This window comes from Argiope bruennichi, chromosome X1 (genome assembly GCF_947563725.1).
Source record: "Argiope bruennichi chromosome X1, qqArgBrue1.1, whole genome shotgun sequence".
NCBI lineage: Eukaryota > Metazoa > Arthropoda > Arachnida > Araneae > Araneidae > Argiope > Argiope bruennichi.
The window spans coordinates 132541785-132564475 of NC_079162.1; the positions used below are offsets into that span (position 1 = coordinate 132541785).

Here is a 22691-nt window from a genome sequence, read left to right on the forward strand (position 1 = left end):
CTCGTAGGCTACAGATCGAACAATTTGTTCCGCCTGTTCTTCCCGTTGTCTATGTCTGTTCAATAATGAACAAAACACCATATGTTCACCTGGCCGTATGTTCTCCTGACCATCTGCTTTTGTTAACCTTTCAAGTTTGTGAAGCTTATTTAATAGTGATCATTGCCCTATTATTTTCTCCCATGCTGATAGAGGGTGTGTGGCGTAGATGTTTCCGAAGCTCTACAATATGTCACTGATGTCATAATGAACTCCGCTAATAGGAGTATCGCAAGAAAATCCCCACATCTAAGACAATTTCGCAGACCGTGATGGAATGAAACTTGCCGCGATAGTTATAAGAACAAGAAAATGCGTTGGAAGGCGGTATCTAATGACAGAAAATCTTCTTGCGGTGAAACGAGCCAAAGCCCTTTGCTTATCATATTCGTTGTCGTAGTCATAAGGAGTCTTGGAAATCCTTCATTTCTTTTATTACATCTTATACTTCCAGTAATACTTTGTGGAAGAAGTTGAAAGCTGCTAATAGGATTTATTGTGAATCGTACTTTTCTGTATTAAAAGTAGAAAAATTCACGCATTCTGTCCCATTAGACGTAGACAACATTCTTGGTCAAGCATTTGCACAAGTTTCCGCAAATGATTCTTACTACCCTAAGTTTTATGGCAGTTAAGTACCGGAATACTTCCCATACAATAGTCAATTAAAGATGTTTGGACTGGAAATGGCTCTGTCTCAAGTTCATGATACAAGTCCACAGCGAAATGGATCATCATTTCATGCTTTGCTTGAATGGTTTGAATATGCTTTACCATTTCAATACCATTTCCCTTTTCAATTTATTGCTGTTATTTAACAGAATCTGGACTGAGCATAAACAACTTTTGCAATGGCGGGAAGCTCTCGAAAGCATGGTTATTGTCCGTCTCGTATGCGAACTAAAGAAACATAGATGTGTCTTCCCGCTTACGCGACTTTTAAGTGGTTTAAGTAGAACACGTTCGTTCTACTTTCGTAGTGGTCGTTCTAGTTTCGATAATTTTATTTTATTAGAAACTCAAATTCGCAGGGCAATTGTTAGAAGGAAGCAACTTATCGCCATATTCTTTGACATTTAAAAAGCGTACGACCATTCATAGGGCTTGTTTCTTCTATGACTGACTGGATTTAACTTTGCTAATTCCTTCGTTGAACACTATTCAATAGTCGGTGTGTTAAAATGAAGTAATGGTAAGACGTGGTATGTGACGAGTTTGTGGTATGTGAAGTGCAAGATTTTAGAACCCACGATCAATGCTCGCTTCATGTATGAGAAACAAATATGTATCTTCCCGTTGTAAAGTGGTTTCCATCGATATCGTTCTAAGTTTGATAATCTTATTTTATTAGAAACCTAAATACTTAACACATTCGTAAAGAGAAACCACCTTGTCTCTGTTTTCTTTGATATCGAAAAGGCATACGATCTTGCATAGAGATGTGATATGCTTTTTACAATTTTTATATTTGGCTTTTAGAATAAATTTGTAAATAATTTTTTCTAACTTTTCATCTTATCGAGCAGATCAAGTTGGAACTTTTTACTCAAATAATTTTATACAAGCTGAGTGTATTCCTCAAGGAAGTGACCTAAGTATTACGATTTTTATTGCTCACCTCAATCAAATCTTGAATGATTTTTCCTCATCTGTTCATGGAAGCAGCTATGCTGATGATCTGTACAGCTCATGCCAAGTTGGCAACATAGTCTCATAGAGGGACATTTTAAAAACATTGTCAATAAGGTGGTAACTTTTTGCAATTATAATGGGAACCCAATTTCTCCTCAATTTGTTGTGCTTTCCTCCCTGGGATACTTAGTTTTTAAAACCCTTTCGATAAATCAATTGCTCCGACCGTTTTCTAACAGCTTTTACCCTGCCATCGCTCTCAGTATCCTTCTTTTGTACTGATTTTTGCGGATGATTCAAAATCAGATGGCTATGTTCCATGCGGCATAATTCTTCCATATTGTTTGCTTAATTTTTACTTCGTATTTACTGCTGAACTGGTGGTTATATTCTGTGCCCTACAGAAAATTTCATCTTTCGCTAAGCGAAAATTTATTTTTTATACCGATGGCATGAGCACTTTCTCTCTACCATAATCGGATGCATTTTCTAGCTACGCAAATTCTGTTCACTTTGATTTTATTTTGAAATAAGGATTTCAAAACATTTTTTGTTAAATTCCGAGTCATTCTTTGCCTGAAATGGCGGATTCTATTGTAAAAGCTACACGTGGTTTCTGACGAATTCCAAATTGCGTTATTTGGCGCAGCTTACCCAAATGTGGCTCTCGCGCCATAAAACCTCACAAATCAAATCAAATCCAAACTGCGATATTAAGAGGTCATTTACTAATGACATTCTTTCTAACTGGTAATTGGTTTGGAATCTTATAATTCAAAATAAATTGCATTCCATTGTCTACTATTGACATCTATCGCTTGATCTTACTATCCCGGGGGCTGATGTAAACATGAACTCGCCTGAATATAGGACACACATGCTACACTCATTTCGGGTCAAAGTGCCAAACATGTTGTGTAAATTTTGCCGTAAATCACATTGTAATTGAATGCCCTATTGTTAATTCACATCGTGCTTACTTTTTTCAACCATGCTCTTTTGCTTTGCAGATTTTTATGGGCGAGAGATACCAGCTGAATATTTTTAACTTTTTAAAGTCCATTAACTTTTATATCAGCATTTAGTATAGTTACCATTAGTTTTATCTTTATGGTCATTAGTTTTCATCATTGATCCCGCATTCATTCACAAATCATTATTTAGCTTTTATGTACTGGAATTTTAAAGTTATGATCTTTCATTGTTGCAACATCATATTATACATGTTTTATTTCTGTTTGATTTTTTAATTTAATAAATTTGTTCATTACTATCTACTATTATATTTTACCATTTGCTGGGCACGGCATGGCCATATATGGGCCATGCTCCAAATACGCATCACAAAATCGAAGCAAAGATATTTTGAAATGTTTTTAATGACTCGTTAGAGCTGATAGAGTCAGGAATTGTAGTCAAAGCATTTATTTTTTTGAATATTCTGGATTGCTTTGGAGAACTGACCACAACAAGAATAGCACTAGACCACATTATTTAAATAGATAATTTCCCAAAAGTTTCAGAGATTTATCTCACACTAAAATTAAGATTCCGAATTAAAGGTTTCACTTTCTTTAGATATATGATCTAAGACAAAGTATTTATCAAAATGATGCTCGATGTTGGAAGTGTTATGCACAATATGATGCTCACTAAAGGGATCTTTTGGTTTGAAGCCCATATGATATGAAAAAATTAATCAGACCCGACGGCACCACTCATCACGGAGCCCAACAAAGGATGACAGCTACTGGCTTTAGAAATCCCCCGCTTCAGCTCTTATCATAGTGCTATTAGAAACTATACGGAAGGAGCAACACGCAGGGACAATGACCACTCTAACGCCAAGCCTAAGAAATGACTCCTTAACTTGATCCCGAGTTAAATAAACACCCCATTGGCTAGCTACAGGATGATTGATACACAAGGGACCGCAGTGCACCACCTGTCTAATGCATCATCAAGCGGGGCCAACACATAGGATTTCCTACAGTCATGAGAAGCAAGAGGATAGTAGAGCGGTGACAGCTTTTCTTGGATTTTTCTCTAGTTTATCGTCGAGGGAAGGAAGAAAAAAAAAGCAGAAAACAACATAATAAGAGGAGGAGAATCTGTAAGGCAGATCAGAACAGTAAGGTACCTCAGAGTAGTGGGGGTTGTCACACGTGGAGAAGATGTGGCTCTGAAGGGACGGCTTTAGAATAAAGGTAGTGTGGTTGTTAGTGGTAGTAGTATCGGCAGATACAAATGAAAAATTAAATTTTGCTGCATAGGCACTGTCTCAAATGGAAAGTGCCCCACAATGTTTGCTGAATATCATGTAGGTGGATGAATACTCCTTGTTATTGTATGGCGACCTTGACACATACATAAACTGTTCCATCTGGGCGATGTCAAACCGTGAGTACCTGATCAAGTCAATGAATTTTTCTCATGCAACACTGTGGGATAGTTTCACCGCGTCTTTCATTCTGAGCTCTTTCTTTTTTGAAGAACGTTGTCCTATATATTTGAATCTGTAAATTCCAAAACGATATGTTATGCTTTTGCGTGACCGCACTGTATCTGCATTGCGGGAAGGCAATGCGTTATCTGTCTTTTCTTCATGCAGGATGGTGCCTTGTCCCACTTTGCACATGAAAGCAAGACGTTCTTTTTGGACACTTTCGATGAAACCCAAGTGATAATTTGAGATTGTAAGTTTAGGCAGCCCTCACGATCACCATAATTGATGTTACCAGATTTTTGATTTGGGGGATACTTAAAGTTAAAGATACCTAAAGTTAATGCAAAAGCTCTGAAAAAAATATTTAATCGCAACGAAAATTCTTAAAATTAATTATTCAGAGTGCAACAAAAAAAAAAATGCACACCACAATTGAAATTTATCTCACAATTTAAATTTTTTCAGTCTTATACATTTGGGGTCTTTTCCTGAATAGATGTCTTTTATTGGTACTTCTATGTCTATGTTCGATCTACAACATATATGTCTAGGCATAGTTTTATTTTTAAAAATAACTGATGCAGTAAGAACATCTATATGCTTATCAACCAAATTAGACAGATTTCATTTTAAATTTATTAATTCTGCGAATATGAAAAGCGAAATACGCTTCAGCTTATAGGCACTGGATTCTATTCTAAATTGGTAGGCATAATTATTCAAAATAAAATAAAATTTGTTGAAAAATACATTTCAGTGAAAATAAAGGGTATTAATTTCATTTTTTAAATACCCACAGCTTCAATGCATTGACATGTTCTAATGCGATGGTTTAAAATTTACCTTTGTTTAAAAAGAGTTTTTTTTTTTTAAATTCTTTTGGTAAGATTTTCTTATTTGTGCTTATATTCTTCAGAAATTGTTTGAATATGCATAAAAACTTAATCTCAATTCAAATTAATTTTTATTAACATATTACATAGAAATTGGGTAAATGCTATTGTGATATCTATTTCAAGAATATTGCTGTTGTGAAGGAAAGATTTGGCTTTAAATAATAAATATTCAGAATTAATGATACTTCTTATATTTAGCATTAACGACATTTTATGTCGTTTATTAACAATATTTAAAACTTCCATCATTTTATAACACATTTTAAACTGCAACAGAAAACAATAATACGGAGCGTGGTAGGACACTTCATGAAGGATAAGAAAAGTCCAGTTTACATACATGAGGCCTTAACCAGACTATCTGCGGATCTCTCTGCCTTTTGTTACTGTGATATAACGTAGATTCAGAAGGTGGGAAGTCGTTGTCCAGAAACAATTTGCCATCTTCAAAGCTATTAGTCATAGAGGTTTCTCGAACTGGAGGATAATCTATGTCTTCTACAATAACAATGCTTGCACCTTGCTGAAAAAGAAAATTGGAAACATCAGTATGCTTTGAAAGAAACTAATTCAAATAGTTCCGAATAGATTTTTTAACGTTTTCATTAAATTTATGTATAAACTATTTTGCATTTATTGTTGAGGTGAAAAGGCCTTCTGCAGGTTGTTTGCAAATTATGTACTATTCCGTTCCAAAATAGTTTTTGCATAACTTCAAAATAGGACTTCAACCAAACGCATCTTGCAAGCCATAAATAAATTTTTCAATGAACTGTTGCATTTCACAACAGGAATGTTTATGAAATGACAGTTTCCCTAAGGAATTTCTTCAATCAGTTATGCATATGATAAAAAAGTAAAATAAAAAGTATTGTTTAATATTCGCATATATGAATAAAACACAAAACAAAAAAGCAGTCGCTTTCCGCCGAAAACTAATGATTATTTAACTAATGATCCTTTAAGTGGGTACAAGTGTCCTTCTTCCCAGGAATTATTACCCCTTTCAGAACATTTACATTTCAACTGTAACCAAAAACCAGCAGGAATTCTCTCCCCAAAACTTTATCTCTAATAAAGATGTTATCCTAAAAACCCTACAAAAAATGAGTACCTTGATAACGCTGAGAATAACTCACATGGCAATTTCGAACCATAGATATAAAATACTTTTTGGAGTGAATTGAACCTTTTTACTGAGTCTATCGTGTGATCCTTGGCCAATTTTTTGCCGTTTCATTCCTGGCATACGGTTAACAGTATCAGAAAATCAAATTTGTATTTTAGACGTGTTTTTCTCAACAGATTGAAACTAAAACTGGACATAATATTACAATTGTAGTCACAAAATCACATATCACATTTGATATATTTAAGACATTGCGTTTTTGAGTTACTACATTTACATGTTTCTTTAAGTACAGATCGGCAGATGATCAAACTCTTGTTGGATTCGGCTCAGGTGTCTACTTTACCGATATTAAATCTGTGTACCGAATTTTATCCATCTAGCTTTCTTCGTTTTGCAGTTATCGTGTTAACTTACATTCGAACAGCGTTACAGACAGACTTCCTCTAAATGGATTTTATTCAAAATATGATCGGAATTTACAAATTTGATGTAAAGACCATATGCCAAATTTCGTTTAGCTGGAGCTGTTTTTGAGTTAACTTTATCATAGACAGAACGCAAACAGACAGACACTATGTCAAAAACGCGTTTTTCAAACTCAGGAAGATCTAAAACATAGATATTCGTTAAAATCTCGAATTCGAATTTTTTGACGATTCCAACACTTTCTCTCTATTTCGTATAAGAGAAAGTAAAAAGTTAAAATAGCTTTTAACTAATGAAATTCTGCTAATATTTCTCCCAATTCTAGCACTAAAAGTTTGATAAATTATCTTTTCTTATAATTCTCTGAAAACTTGACTCAGAGTAATGTTTATTATTATTATTATTATTTTAGAACGAGTTTCTGATCATTCCAATCACATAAAACATCACTTAAGATTCAAAAGACTTAACTGATTTTAAAAAAGTGGCGAAAAGAAGAAAAAGATTAAAAATCAATCTCATTCAAAGACAGAAGACAAAAATGAAGCACATGTCGATTCAATCTAAATTTTGGATTACTTTATCTTGAGAAGTTTTAAACTCTGCTTTAATGCAAACTGATGAACAAGCAGTAAATATGCTACGATTTCCGTTCATTTCGTTTACTCAAATACAGAACCCATACCATCCGAAAATATTTTTTTTTACTGGCAAAGAGACGGAATCACTTGAAGTGGGGAATATTATGCATTAGGACTTTCATGAAACTCTTATCGTTATCGGAAGCTAACCACAACCAAACATTAAAAAAGAATACTTTTTTGGTGGACAAATGGTTTCAACATTTTTTATGATAGTCCATTAAGTACTCCTTTACATAAAAAATATTCAAAATGGCATACAGTTAAAAGTGTATGGTAAATTTATTTTTTCTTTCAACTGATATTTATGTTTCTTCACTTTTCAATATTTTTGTCATCATTTTGAATTTTCCGAATTTTAAATTATCCAAAAAATTTTGGGAAATGCTTTTAGTTTGTTGCACATATTTTTTAAATCATATTTTGGCGCAACATAGCCACATCTGACGTCAAGTATCTACCTATCATTTCATTTTTTAGAATTATATTTGCGAATATTTTTACGATGAAACATACCTCACATGAAAAGATGTAATAAAAAGAATAGCCACCCATTTCCATCATTTTAATTGTACAACAAATTAAAATGTCATCCATTCTCATTCGAAGAATACTTGCAATATAACCCAATTAAAAATAAATCTGACTTATAAATTTTCATTTCGGTTTCTTAAGAAAAAAAAATCTCGCGTTACAAAAGTTGCTAAAAAAAGAAAAGAAACACGAAAATACAAATAAAGATTATTTGTCTACAAACAATCCTAACTTTGGCATACAAAGTGTTATTCATTTTCACTAAATTGATTCGTTTTTATTTCAGAATTTATTCATCTTATCTTTTAAAATAATGGATAATGCATTTCTAACATATCAGATGACAATTCCTCACTGACCATTTCTACATTTAACCTCTATACGTAATTTATTAGTTTAGATTTAGAGGTACTTAGTTCTGCTCTGTGGGTTTATTACGTCTAGATCCCATGAACATCTTTAGGATGTAATTAGAATGTCGAATTCAAGCTAGATCACAACAACCCTCATCAGTGAGAGAGCTCACACATTTTTTTTTCCAAGAATTCCTTCAGAAACATTCCAAAAACTAGTTTATAGCTTTTTTCATAGAATATCAACCATCGTTGCAGCAAAAGGTAGCAGCACATCATAATAGCAATTGGCGCAGCTGCAGGATAAATAAAGCATAAACGTGTGTGAAGGCTTCTAGTTATGTAATCATTCGAATTATATGGTGGTAGAAATTTAATGTTTATGAAAATAATAATGAGTAACAAATTTTTTGTTATTTGTGATGTCTAATTTACTGTAACTCTCTTAGGTACTTAATTTAAAAGTATGTAGGAGAAATAACTTTTTCTAACCTTTTATAGAATTCAGTAAAACTATTCGAAGACTCAAGTTTAAAGAATATCATTCTGGGGAAAACAATTAGACTTTTGACTTCTCTTAGAGAGCAAATGAAATTCAGCTGACTGTAATGCCGAGCTCAAATGAAATGAATGCAATATTCATTCCTTTCTGAATATCAATGAATTCAATTGAAATTTTTATGTAAATTGCTCTCTCTCTATATATATAGCTTGGAAATTATTAAAAGAAAATGATGCTATATTTTGCACTTATGAGTTAAAATTTATTTTTTTAAATGCTCACATTTTTACGAATATTTACAGAATCTACTTTTCATTTTATGTAATATCTCAATAATACTTCGCCACGTATTATTTAGGGTTTGAATCATTTTTTTTCAAAACTCTGCATTTTGTAATGAAAAAATGCTGAAAAATATGGGATTTTGAAAAAATTCTTAATATCTTCCCGAATATGTGCGCCATTTTTACAAAAATTCATGTAAATATTGTACACAACACACAAAATTATGGATGAGCGTTTTAAAACATTATTAGTTTTTAAGAAAAGGAGGAGGAACTAAAATCATTTTGTTCTTCATTTCTGGTCGGTTTTGATAGATGCCTTCGTGTCGGATGTTCACATATATCTTTTGCTTAGAAAAACAGTTTTTTCTCCCTCTTTGGAGAAATTCAGAAAAATGCGTAAATTTGAAAATGCTCGAGTACTTTTGATTCCATTTACTTGGTTTTGAATTTATTTATGGAATCCTTAAGAGCAGCCACGATATTACACTGTCTAGTGTAAAACAGTTTTACCAGTAAAGCATGGTAAGAACATGTCAACAATCAATCATGAATAGCAGTCTAGAACTAACAGGTTGTTTACTCTTCATTTTTTACAAAGAATGCATGGCGCTACTGTCACGCACTCTCTAGGAATTTTACATAACCCATTATATCCACAATGCAAATTTCCTTGTTCGTACGTGAGAGCAGTGCCAATATTTCTCCTATCAGCAACTATTGGTACTAATTTCATTTCTGCGGAATTTATCTTCTTATGCTTTCCACAGACTGTGTATGAAATGTAGTTTCCTTTAGTACATTCATTTTTCATTGCAGATGCCGCCAAACAGGGAGGAAGTTATTTTATGGCCACCCTGTATTATATATTATATATATATATATATATTTTATATTATGGAATTACCTCTTACGTCGGGGTTCTTATTGATTTGTTTGTCGAAGAAATGAACAGTCCTTTAGTAGAAAACAACGACGACGTTTATTAACACAAAGGACACGAGTACACATACGACAAATATATACACCCGGGACGAACACAGGACAGCACACAGCAGCACAATACAACAAACAGTAGCCTACAAGTCGTAATCGGTAGTAATAACAGCCACAGCACACAAAGCGGCCAGACTGAAATCAGTAGGTGAGGGAATCTTAACTTCACTCTACGGTTTCTCCAAACGGCTGCAATTCTCTACTGTTACCTTGCTTTAGCTGTATCCAGCTGCCAACACATTATTTCACGATTAGCTAGCCCTCACAGGACTCGATGCTGTTTCCACATTAAACACCAGGACTCGGCACACAGCAGAGGTCACCAACAGCTTGGGCTCCACACAACGCTGGCACTTCGCCGAACTAATCCAACTTTTCCGCCGTTGCTTCGTTATCCTCTCGATACATGACTCCATTGATGATTGGCTAAGATTCATTCCGGCTTCCCGGGAGGTGGGCCAAGGAGGTTCTGGACCAATCAGGCGTATCTCGATTTCTATTGGCACAATTGCTAAAATTCTCGAAGCTTCCAGTAACATCTATTTTGTCGCTAAAGTTGCCAAATTCGTCGCCAAGCTCTGAGATCACTGACGCGACACCCCATCATAACTGAACAGAGCTGATCATAAAACGGTCTTTCTTACGATGAAACTATTCGTGCTGAGAGGCAACATTACAGGTTTGTAACATATTTATATTATATATTCAAATATTTATTAAAACAATTTGCAATGATAATCCAAGAGCAACTTTGATTTGGAGACTAAAAGATTTAAAACAACTAAATTAAAAGATTTGGAGAAAATGGGATAGAATTATATAAACGACATATTTCAGTATTAATTAATTTTGAATTGACTTAATTTCTTACATCACTTTGATATTCCACTTCTCATATCTGAGTTTTGAGTTTTAATTTGATTGATTTAGCTATATTACAGCGTGCATAGTTTCAAACTCAGACAAAAAGGTCAGATCAATAATTTCAAAAGCAGTGATGGTCAGATGTTTTCTATGAAATGAGAAAGATGAAAAAAAGAATGAAAAATAACAAATCAAATAATATGTTTTAAAAAATTGCTGTAATCATTAATACCGAGAGAGATAAGTCACTTAACCTTACATTCCGAGAAGACAAACCAAATGTTCTGTTTTCTGATACGTGGCAGGTCAAATTTGTTTTCCGAAATATCAAAAAGACGGAATAAAACTTAAGGAAATTAAGCCTTTTTGTCTTTGAAAACAGATATTTATGACATAAAATAATTAATATAAGTATTTAAAAAATTCCGTTTAAATACTCCAGTTGTAGTCAAAATACAGAAAGTTTCTTTCAGGACTATTTTACCGGGAATAATAATAATAATAATAATAATAATAAGCTTTCAGTATTTTACGGTACTGTCAAGTTAACTGAACTTGGAGTATAGTGAATGGCAACACTATTGACAGCACTGGAGAAAAGGTTATATGCGACTCAGGCTTTCACTATCTTCTTGAATGTGATTTTAATCAAAAGCACGTTATTTCCGACTTTTATGAGCTTTTGGTATATAGAATTTGTTTTAGTATGAAAAATATTTTTTCCATGAATATTCAACAAATGTGTGGATTTATTTGGCAATGAGTAACATAAAGGATTGCTGTTATTCAAATAAAAATCGGCTGAATTTTATCGGCTTTGGTCGAATGCTCTTCAGTGAATATTTGCAAAACAAGGTTATAAATAAACCATCGATTCTCCACAAAATCATTCCAGCTATCAAAACAAGCAATTTCAATCTTTACCAGGTCTTTTGTTATGAAATATGATCTTAAAATTTTTTAGAGATACAATTATTCTTTTTATCTTTGTTGTATGAGAATTTGTAGCAAAAAAACAAAGTTGCGGGAATCATTTCAATAGATTATATATTTATACCACTTTCCATGAATTAAAGAAAATTCCAATGAATCGTTGTAAAAGAAATCTATCGATATGAAATTTGATTATGTTGTTAAATGAAAGGAGCAATACAAAACTGCAGTAAGAATGCGGTATATGCAGGATATACAAAAAATGCATATGAGGCAGTAATATTGTCGGTCTCATAGTGATAATGAGATAGGAAATCTGGAAAAACTGATTCTTTTCAGTGCTCCGAGACATACCTGATGAATTGCAATGGAGTGACATTGCCAGATTGTTTTCCAGACAGTTCAATCAATGACAGCCCAGAAAAGCATCAAATCCCAAGACTTAAAGTTATACGGAGAGGAATAATTAGAAACTCATCAATAACCAATCTTAGGTCTTATTTTTTGCAGCGACAGGAAGAACATAGTTTTGAGCAAAGTGACCATAAAGGTTGCTCAATTCATGGCACCGTGAAAAACATTTGAAATGGAATTTGAAAAATCTAAGTAGAAGAGTGGCTCAATCAGCCATTTTTTCATTCTTCGTAGATGAATCCAAATGGATCTGGCGAAGCAATACAAAACATTTCTTGTTAAAGAGAAACTTGAAATTTATTACCAATTATCAAATATTTGTGAAAGAGATTATTGTGGGACATTTAGAAATTGCTTGTAGGCCGATATTCTCAAATGGATGCATACACCTCTTTGTCTTTCCAAGTGGAACTTCTCATCTCTATAGTGATGAAATCCTTGATATTTATGCACATTCTTATTATATTATATAATAAGTCGCTTTTCGTCTTAAGACAACATTAAAGCGTACAAAACTCGTTTCGTGAAGTATTATCTTCTGCAGCATATAATTCTGTATATGGAAGAACCAGTGTGCTTTATAGATCTGAATGTTAGTAATCATATTTAGAATGATCTAAGGAGATGTATCGATACTTTTGATTTTTTCTTAAGCTCCTTGGCTTCTTGCAAGAACCATGGGTTACTTCCAATACCTTGGATGCTTAGATTGGTTATACATGAATAATCGAGGTCCTTGCTTTCTTAAATTGTCTTTGAGAGAGCAATGGCCACTTCAAAACATTTGCATCTTTATATTGACTTTGAAAGGGACAATGCTATCCAATCTTTTGCAAGAACAACATTCCTATCAATCTCAGATGGATGATGACACACTTCTTGGCTTATATATATTACTAGGTGGCGTAATTCTATAACAAGATGATACATGCAATTTATTAATTTCATTTGGGTATATATTTCTAAAGAAAAACAATAGACTGTTGATTTATTTCTTTAGCCCTTAGCATGAGTCATGAACTCGTCTCTGTTTCAATAAAATGAAATTATAGATTATGGAGATAATAGTAATTTTGTAGCTTTCTATAATTTATAGAAACCATATTACAGTTTGCCAGTATTAATTGCTCCTAAAGAATGAAATACAGAGTATAAAATTTTAAAATGAAAAGACTTATTTGAAAACAATTGATTTGGTTTTACTAGCAGAAAGGAAAAGAATATTTTTAAACACGAAGGGAAAAATAAAAGAATTACGCACCTGCCAAGCTTCCAAGTTAATTATAAGGTGTTGGCAAGCTGTCATACTGTAGAGGGAAAAACAAATATTGAGATCATTCCTATAATTGGAAACTCAAACATTTAACACGTTAAGCGCCATGTCAATGACCGGTGACTGACTTTTCATTTTCCGTTCAGTTTCTAGCGACAGACAGTATACTTTCCGTTCGTCAATCACCGGGGATTGATTTTGTGCTATTCTTTCCGACGATATTAGGCACTGAGAGCTAGATCAGTTTCGTCCACTAGCTCTTGTTGACTGACGGTATATATTTTTAAAAATTATGTTCTCTTAATAAATTTAAATCTGGTGATCTCAAAATAATGCTCCTAAATGCATGCGGTCTTATCACAAGTTGATACAGATCTCTGGTTGTTAGCATATCAAAGAAATTTTATATCGCGAACTAAACTTAAAGGACACCAAAATAGGCTTGGCGCGTAACGTGTTAATAAGTACATGAGTCATTCGGAAAACTATTGGCAATAAATGAAAAACAAGTAATCCTCTTTATAGCAAACGAGAATTACGACAAGACTAGGATGCGAAAAATGATACTGTTTCTGTCTAATCTAGTATCTCGTACACCTGTCTTATTTAAAGCAGAAGTACCGAGTCCATGAAATCTGTTCATTGGGAATACTGGGATGCATAATTATTCATCTAATACAGGAACTTATTTATTACTCCAAAAATAAATGTTATAATTGTTTTAACTCGAATCACTCTGTAGATTCGAGTTAATAACGATCAAAATTGAAATAATAAAATGGATAATAACGATCAAAATTGAAATAAATAAAATGTCAAAATGATGCACCGTCTTGAATGGTGACTGAAAAGCGCCATTCGAGTGCAAAGGGTTAAATGAATTCATTTTGTGCCTCGTCTGCCATTTAAATACTATAAAAAAGACATACTTTTACGTCACTCATTTAGAATAAGCTGTTTTGTATGGCAATTAACGGACTCGCAACAATTTCGTAAAGAAATTTTGTGTTGAATTTGCAATTCTCTTCACATAATTTCATATCTCTTCCTTTTTTTCTAAATATCAGTTAATCTAATATATCTTTTTTTTTCATGTTTTTCCCTTTTACATCGAAATCTAACTAATGTTAAAAACCTAAAAAAATCTTTGTACTTCTATATTTGTTTTGCCTTTTAAGTTTTTATACCTACAAGTTAAAAGAATGTCGATGCTTAACTTTCATTATTTTGAGTAATATTTGTTATTGAATATAAGAGGAAAAAGAAAGTAAATATTACTTTGAATATAATTATTAACATTTCAATTGAATCGATTTTTATCTGCTTTCTGATGAAAAAAAATCAGAAAAATCAGGTATGTAATCAAAAGAGTCATCTTTCTTAAACTGAAGGGATTGAATCCAATCGATACACATCTATACTGGGATACAAAGAAGCCCCACTTGAGGTGGATAAAAACAGATCGTTCAGAAAGAAAGTGTTTTTCTAATGACAAGATGCATTCATTTCTTGTTTATGAAAAATATTTTTTCCGGAAACCTTTTTGCTGTTATGTCGCTGTTTGTCAATAAAGGTAATGAAAGCTATATTGTAAGCTCGAATCTTTTGTAAAGTTCCCTTTTTTAATATCTGGTGGATATGTAAAGAGTACTTTCGGTAATGCAAATTAAAATAAGAATTGCGAAAAGAGTTTAAAAATGCACTTTTCAGAAAAATTTTCAAACATGTTTCAATAAATATTTGGTAATAGCCACACATTGTAAAATGAGATACATTTTGATACTTGAAGATTTGTCGTCATTGCTTCATATTGGAACTATTTAGATTTTTCAGATATTAACTTTTTTACATTAATTATCTATTTAAATATATTATTTACATGCTAAAACGGATTTTCCCTATTTATGATGCTTCAAAACGAATCGGTGGAAGGGACTTACGTTTCATATCTATATTTATAGATTTGCAAGCAACTTTCATAGTAAATCTTCCAACTTACATCAATTAAGATGTCAGTTATGGGCTTTGGATACTGCTTGTTTGAAAGTTATTTTTCCCCGACGGTAGGATCTGTAAATGAAATCATTTTGTGTGAAAACAGCATTTTATTTACTTTTGAATTCGAATATGTAAAAAAAAAATTATTTCAACCAGATTTCGTAGATTTTATATAAATGTAATTTTTATACATAATATTGCATTCAGTATAGAAAATATATGCAACATTAAACCAATATAAGAAACGTCCGAGATCTCGGACTATTTACATATGATTGCGAGCCCAGGTGAGGCACTCAACAGATAATTTAGTGGAAGGGTTCCAGTATACAAGTTAACATAAATAAAGTTTAATTGAAATTAACAAATCCTCTCATAAATAATATTTAAATACTTAAATTGTTATTCCTTATGCAAATAAAACAATTGTAGTTACTTCATTTCTTTTAATTGTTAGAACAACGAATGAAGAGTTATCACCCTTTTATTTTTGACAAAACATGTGCAAAATAATTGAAATTTTGTAGTCCTAATGTACAAGTGAGCTCACTTCCTATCTGCCTTATTAATCCGAACCACCACCCCACTTGTAGTTTGCAAGTATTCTACAGAATGCTGATTTTTTTACGCTTTATTTTGTCTTCGCCGACAGATTCCATATGTACAGTTGGTTTGGTTTCTTGAATTTTACTGGCGCAAGTGCCATGTATTGGCTAAGATGCGCTAGACAAATGGCTAAAATAAATTCAAAATTTGCTATTTAAAAATAAAAATTGAATTAAAACAGTCATATTAGTCACAATGTCTTATAAAAGCCATCAATTTGTAAAATAAATAATTAAGATAAAAATAAAAAAAACTAAAAGGAGCAAATAAAGAATTGAAACGGTTATAATATCTTAAGAGATTCATAAAAACCAATGATTTTCTGGAAATGAAAAACCTTTTGGTGGGAATATTTACCACTAAGCTTTGAGCCGTTCAAGTTGATGAAAACAAATGATTACGTTGATAATTAAAAGTGGAACATTTTATTAAGATGTGTACAACAGTAAAATCCACATGGCATGTTGGGCACAAGGGTGTGTTTTCTCCGAATAATAAATACTTATGAGTGAAGAGAGTGTGTCCTATGCGAATACGAGTCTTTGTTACATCAATCTCTAGCATAAATAGGAAAAGCCCCTAACCGATAGAAATTTTAATGGAATGAAGCATATTATTCACTTGTCAATCCGAGGATTTCTGCCATTGTTGATTAACATAAACAGAGAATGCTCTTTTGGCTTCAGAATGAACAAGTTAAAATTGAAATAAATAAAATGTCAAAATGATGCACCGTCTTGAATGGTGACTGAAAAGCGCCATTCGAGTGCAAAGGGTTAAATGAATTCATTTTGTGCCTCGTCTGCCATTTAAATACTATAAAAAAGACATACTTTTACGTCACTCATTTAGAATAAGCTGTTTTGTATGGCAATTAACGGACTCGCAACAATTTCGTAAAGAAATTTTGTGTTGAATTTGCAATTCTCTTCACATAATTTCATATCTCTTCCTTTTTTTCTAAATATCAGTTAATCTAATATATCTTTTTTTTTCATGTTTTTCCCTTTTACATCGAAATCTAACTAATGTTAAAAACCTAAAAAAATCTTTGTACTTCTATATTTGTTTTGCCTTTTAAGTTTTTATACCTACAAGTTAAAAGAATGTCGATGCTTAACTTTCATTATTTTGAGTAATATTTGTTATTGAATATAAGAGGAAAAAGAAAGTAAATATTACTTTGAATATAATTATTAACATTTCAATTGAATCGATTTTTATCTGCTTTCTGATGAAAAAAAATCAGAAAAATCAGGTATGTAATCAAAAGAGTCATCTTTCTTAAACTGAAGGGATTGAATCCAATCGATACACATCTATACTGGGATACAAAGAAGCCCCACTTGAGGTGGATAAAAACAGATCGTTCAGAAAGAAAGTGTTTTTCTAATGACAAGATGCATTCATTTCTTGTTTATGAAAAATATTTTTTCCGGAAACCTTTTTGCTGTTATGTCGCTGTTTGTCAATAAAGGTAATGAAAGCTATATTGTAAGCTCGAATCTTTTGTAAAGTTCCCTTTTTTAATATCTGGTGGATATGTAAAGAGTACTTTCGGTAATGCAAATTAAAATAAGAATTGCGAAAAGAGTTTAAAAATGCACTTTTCAGAAAAATTTTCAAACATGTTTCAATAAATATTTGGTAATAGCCACACATTGTAAAATGAGATACATTTTGATACTTGAAGATTTGTCGTCATTGCTTCATATTGGAACTATTTAGATTTTTCAGATATTAACTTTTTTACATTAATTATCTATTTAAATATATTATTTACATGCTAAAACGGATTTTCCCTATTTATGATGCTTCAAAACGAATCGGTGGAAGGGACTTACGTTTCATATCTATATTTATAGATTTGCAAGCAACTTTCATAGTAAATCTTCCAACTTACATCAATTAAGATGTCAGTTATGGGCTTTGGATACTGCTTGTTTGAAAGTTATTTTTCCCCGACGGTAGGATCTGTAAATGAAATCATTTTGTGTGAAAACAGCATTTTATTTACTTTTGAATTCGAATATGTAAAAAAAAAATTATTTCAACCAGATTTCGTAGATTTTATATAAATGTAATTTTTATACATAATATTGCATTCAGTATAGAAAATATATGCAACATTAAACCAATATAAGAAACGTCCGAGATCTCGGACTATTTACATGTGATTGCGAGCCCAGGTGAGGCACTCAACAGATAATTTAGTGGAAGGGTTCCAGTATACAAGTTAACATAAATAAAGTTTAATTGAAATTAACAAATCCTCTCATAAATAATATTTAAATACTTAAATTGTTATTCCTTATGCAAATAAAACAATTGTAGTTACTTCATTTCTTTTAATTGTTAGAACAACGAATGAAGAGTTATCACCCTTTTATTTTTGACAAAACATGTGCAAAATAATTGAAATTTTGTAGTCCTAATGTACAAGTGAGCTCACTTCCTATCTGCCTTATTAATCCGAACCACCACCCCACTTGTAGTTTGCAAGTATTCTACAGAATGCTGATTTTTTTACGCTTTATTTTGTCTTCGCCGACAGATTCCATATGTACAGTTGGTTTGGTTTCTTGAATTTTACTGGCGCAAGTGCCATGTATTGGCTAAGATGCGCTAGACAAATGGCTAAAATAAATTCAAAATTTGCTATTTAAAAATAAAAATTGAATTAAAACAGTCATATTAGTCACAATGTCTTATAAAAGCCATCAATTTGTAAAATAAATAATTAAGATAAAAATAAAAAAAACTAAAAGGAGCAAATAAAGAATTGAAACGGTTATAATATCTTAAGAGATTCATAAAAACCAATGATTTTCTGGAAATGAAAAACCTTTTGGTGGGAATATTTACCACTAAGCTTTGAGCCGTTCAAGTTGATGAAAACAAATGATTACGTTGATAATTAAAAGTGGAACATTTTATTAAGATGTGTACAACAGTAAAATCCACATGGCATGTTGGGCACAAGGGTGTGTTTTCTCCGAATAATAAATACTTATGAGTGAAGAGAGTGTGTCCTATGCGAATACGAGTCTTTGTTACATCAATCTCTAGCATAAATAGGAAAAGCCCCTAACCGATAGAAATTTTAATGGAATGAAGCATATTATTCACTTGTCAATCCGAGGATTTCTGCCATTGTTGATTAACATAAACAGAGAATGCTCTTTTGGCTTCAGAATGAACAAAAGGTTACTGCAGAAAGGAAGAAGATTCTTTGGCAGCTTTATTCTAAAATTCATTCACAAAAACACCAACATGACTCGGAACACAACGTAAAATCATACTGAAACTGTTAATGTTAAGGGTACATAAAAAGTATAGAATATCAACAGCAATTGGGTGAATCCGATTCTTAAAATTCGAAAGGGTTTGCAAAGCATTCATGCTGTCAGGATAGATACATAATTTAAGTTGGGCAGAAAATGTTATTTGCTGAAGTGCATAGAAGAGGTTCAGCAGTGAAGACTGAACATGCAGACGGTAACCGTGAATAGCAGATACCAAAATTATTCCGTAGCCATTTGCCTTTCTACACCGGTGTATAGGAGCGACAATGATTATGATGGGAATTAAAAATTTGCTGGAAAACAATCGGAGCTGTTGTCGAAGTCAGAAAAGGGGTTTAAGGAAGAAAACTTTGGTATATCCCAAGGTGGAAAAACCAAGGGGTCGGTAGTTTGGAAAATAATGTCGTTTATGTTCGAATCATGTACAGTGTTATTGATCCTCTCACTGAAAAGCAGAATGTGAGAGAGGCAAGCCTCTTAAATTCTGCGGAGGGAAACACGAATAGTTTAGAAGAAATTGGATGATGAGGAACACAAAAGTAATATTGAGAGGAAATTCTCTTTCTGCGTAAATCAAGCGGACACTGAGGGTATAGGGTATATCTTTCTAAAAGCTCACCACAGGCGAAGTGCAGAAAGCTCCAGAGCAAATTCTCAAAGCCATATAATGTACGATATCCAGTTTGGGTAAGGAAAAAAGTCCGGCAGATTCATATACGATGCATGCATAAACAACGCGAGGTAAAATAACGGTGTTGTAGATACGATGGAGGGATGTGCGATCAGCACCCCAAGACGTGCAAGAAGCACCTTGAGGATGTTTAGAGGGAAGTTCCCAATTTCCTCTTTCAAGAGCAGACATGTCTTATAGATTTTAATTTAGTATTTGTATAAGGAATTTTGAAGTAACACATTTTAAAACAAACTGAAATAATAAAACATATAATTGCGGGTCACCTTAAAGAGAGTCAGATTTCAGATATAAATTTTAAAGTAATTTTAAGCAAAATTTTAAAAAATTAAACATTTTCTATGAAAATATTATAAACAATCTTCGCATTTCAATTACTCAAAATACGAAACTTATCAGGATTGTTGATTTCTGAATCAATCAGACGACAGCAACAACAACGAAAAAAGATCGCAATGATCTATCAGTGAATTTAAAAACAAGAAAAAAATACATCAGGCATAGTGTTCTTGTTTGAATGAATATGCTTGAATAAATATCTCTTGAGGATCAAATGAAAGTACAAAATAAGATTCCTCTGAATAATTTCGAAGTGTCGGAGGCCCCAAAGTTGCCTGCTTCACTGATTTGCTGATCCAATCCTGGTCTGACTAATTGACAAATTAACTGTGGTGTTAAACTTTGTATTTTAATATTAACTTGTGATAACACATTGCTTACGGCTCTCTGTGCGTTCAACACGCTTCCAGGGCCCGCACATTTTTGAAAGATCTAGTAGCATGCTTGGAAAGTAATAAGACGCATATATGCATATTTTTAATTTGCATTATGTATTATATTTACGTAAAGTATTCTCAAATATTACTATACATTTTATACATGTATTTATTATATAAGATTTTTTTACATTTTAACAGTTTTTTATTTCATAGACTTGAATAATGCTTTAGAGTGCGATATTCGGTAAAGCACATTCCCTTGTGCAATGGTGTTCGACATGATTTGCGGCAGTATCTAGTTTTAAGAAATTAAGGACTACTCACGTGTTTTTTTTCTTGTGTTTCGCTTTCCATTTGTTAGGGACCACTCACGAGTTTTCTCATGTCATGTGTCCCGTCTGTTATTGCTTCATAAATAACAAAGTAATAATGATTTTATAACGCACAAGTTTGCACAAAAACGGGCTGTCCCAGGTGTATTCCTTACAGTTTCTTTGCGGTCCTTAATACGTTAAATATTTGCCTCTGGTTGGTTAAGCATCGATTTAGCCGAAAAAACACGAAAATAAGATCTCGAGACCCAGCCACAACCTCAGCCTGCTAAAAATGAGAAATCTCGTGATCCATCCGCAACGTGTTAATAAAGATTTGTAAATACTCACCACTTTATTTAAAATAAATTTCAATTTTCAATTTTTAAAGCGATAAGCAGAAATCAATTATTTTAAGATGACTTGTATAAGAATGTTTTTTTTATTTCAATATTTCATAATATCTGATATTTAAAGTTGTTTGTCCAAAGGTTAACTAAAAAGTTTAAAAAATCTGACTGTTGGAAGAAACGGAAAGGAGCTCGAAACCTGCATTCCTAAAATCCACTACAAGGTTTAATCCTTGGATGTAAAGTACAAAAAAGTCCTCCTTTCTACCCACTTGTCTTAACCGTTGAAGCGCAATAAATGAAAAAATATTTTTTCCTCAAAAGTGCTATTCAAAATTCGCTTCGGGAACCCACGAACTCTTTTCTCCTCTTGCTAAGCCATTTCTCAGAAATTATTATAGTATATGTTAGCCAATAGTTACAAATACAAGGTATCTCAGAAAATTGGAATAAACTTTTATTTCACTAAATATTGCACTAAGGTATATATTTCTAATTACAAATATTATTAAATAAGGTGGAAATGTTGGCTTTTATAGAAGTTAATAGCAAAAAGTTTTTAAAAAAATTATATTTTATATGCCCCCCTCCCTAGAGTGTAAAAATCTCAATAAGTAAAACTGTTTCGTCTATGCAAAATTTCAAGTTTCAATCTGCAAAATGTGTAGAGCTTTTTAAATTTAGTGGGACAAGTCACAAATTTAGATCAAAACATTAATTTAGAAAGGCAAATTTATTCAATGTAGAAAAACTGTTATTTGCAAGTACACTAAAACCTGTTTTTATGCTGTAGATAGGGACCGCATAAAAGACATCGCATAAAAAAATATTCGGAAATTTCATAAATACTTACATATAATAAACAATTTTGTACGACATGCTACAGAAAAAAAATTTTATGCTGCGGACAGAGACTGCATAAAAAAAATACGCAGTTAGAAAATTGGCCAACTGTTTACGGAATACATGAGAAAGCGCATCCAAACAAAATAAATAATTAAATTACACATGGAAACATTTAAAAAAAAATTAATTTCTCATTCTATACATGGATAAGTTTTCAAAATGCACATTACATAATTCACTGCTACTCGTCGTAATCCAAAATGGAAATGTACTGCTTGTAGATTCAATATTAGAATTTTTATTGCTAATCGAATTGTCTTTCTTTTCAATATATTTTTTTTGGCTACAATTATTCATTTTTAAGAAGTAATTATATCTAAAAATAAAATAAAAATTGTATAAACTATATACAAATAGAAGTAAAAGTAATCAATTTATTTACCTTTAATCTCACTATAAAATGAATCCCTAATCACGTGAAATGTGAAAAAAACTCGGAA

The 22691-nt window shown here is 32.3% G+C and overlaps 1 protein-coding gene across 8 annotated transcripts in view; it reads right to left on the minus strand.

Annotated features, from left to right (window-relative positions):
* The window catches only part of LOC129958050 (calpain-B-like), a 97745-nt gene that overhangs the window by 45825 nt on the left and 29229 nt on the right, over window positions 1–22691 (minus strand). For 2 of the 8 annotated variants that reach the window (XM_056070202.1, XM_056070203.1), the window contains exons 2-3: window positions 13354–13399; window positions 5354–5536 (exon numbers count right to left, since the gene is read on the minus strand). In XM_056070202.1, the coding sequence (XP_055926177.1) occupies window positions 5354–5536; window positions 13354–13398 (228 nt within the window). In that variant the 5' untranslated portion in view covers window position 13399. Of the gene's footprint in view, window positions 1–5353; window positions 5537–13353; window positions 13400–15305; window positions 15436–22198; window positions 22289–22691 lie in introns of those variants that run through there. The other 6 variants (XM_056070199.1, XM_056070205.1, XM_056070200.1 and 3 more) reach the window with 5 other exon arrangements.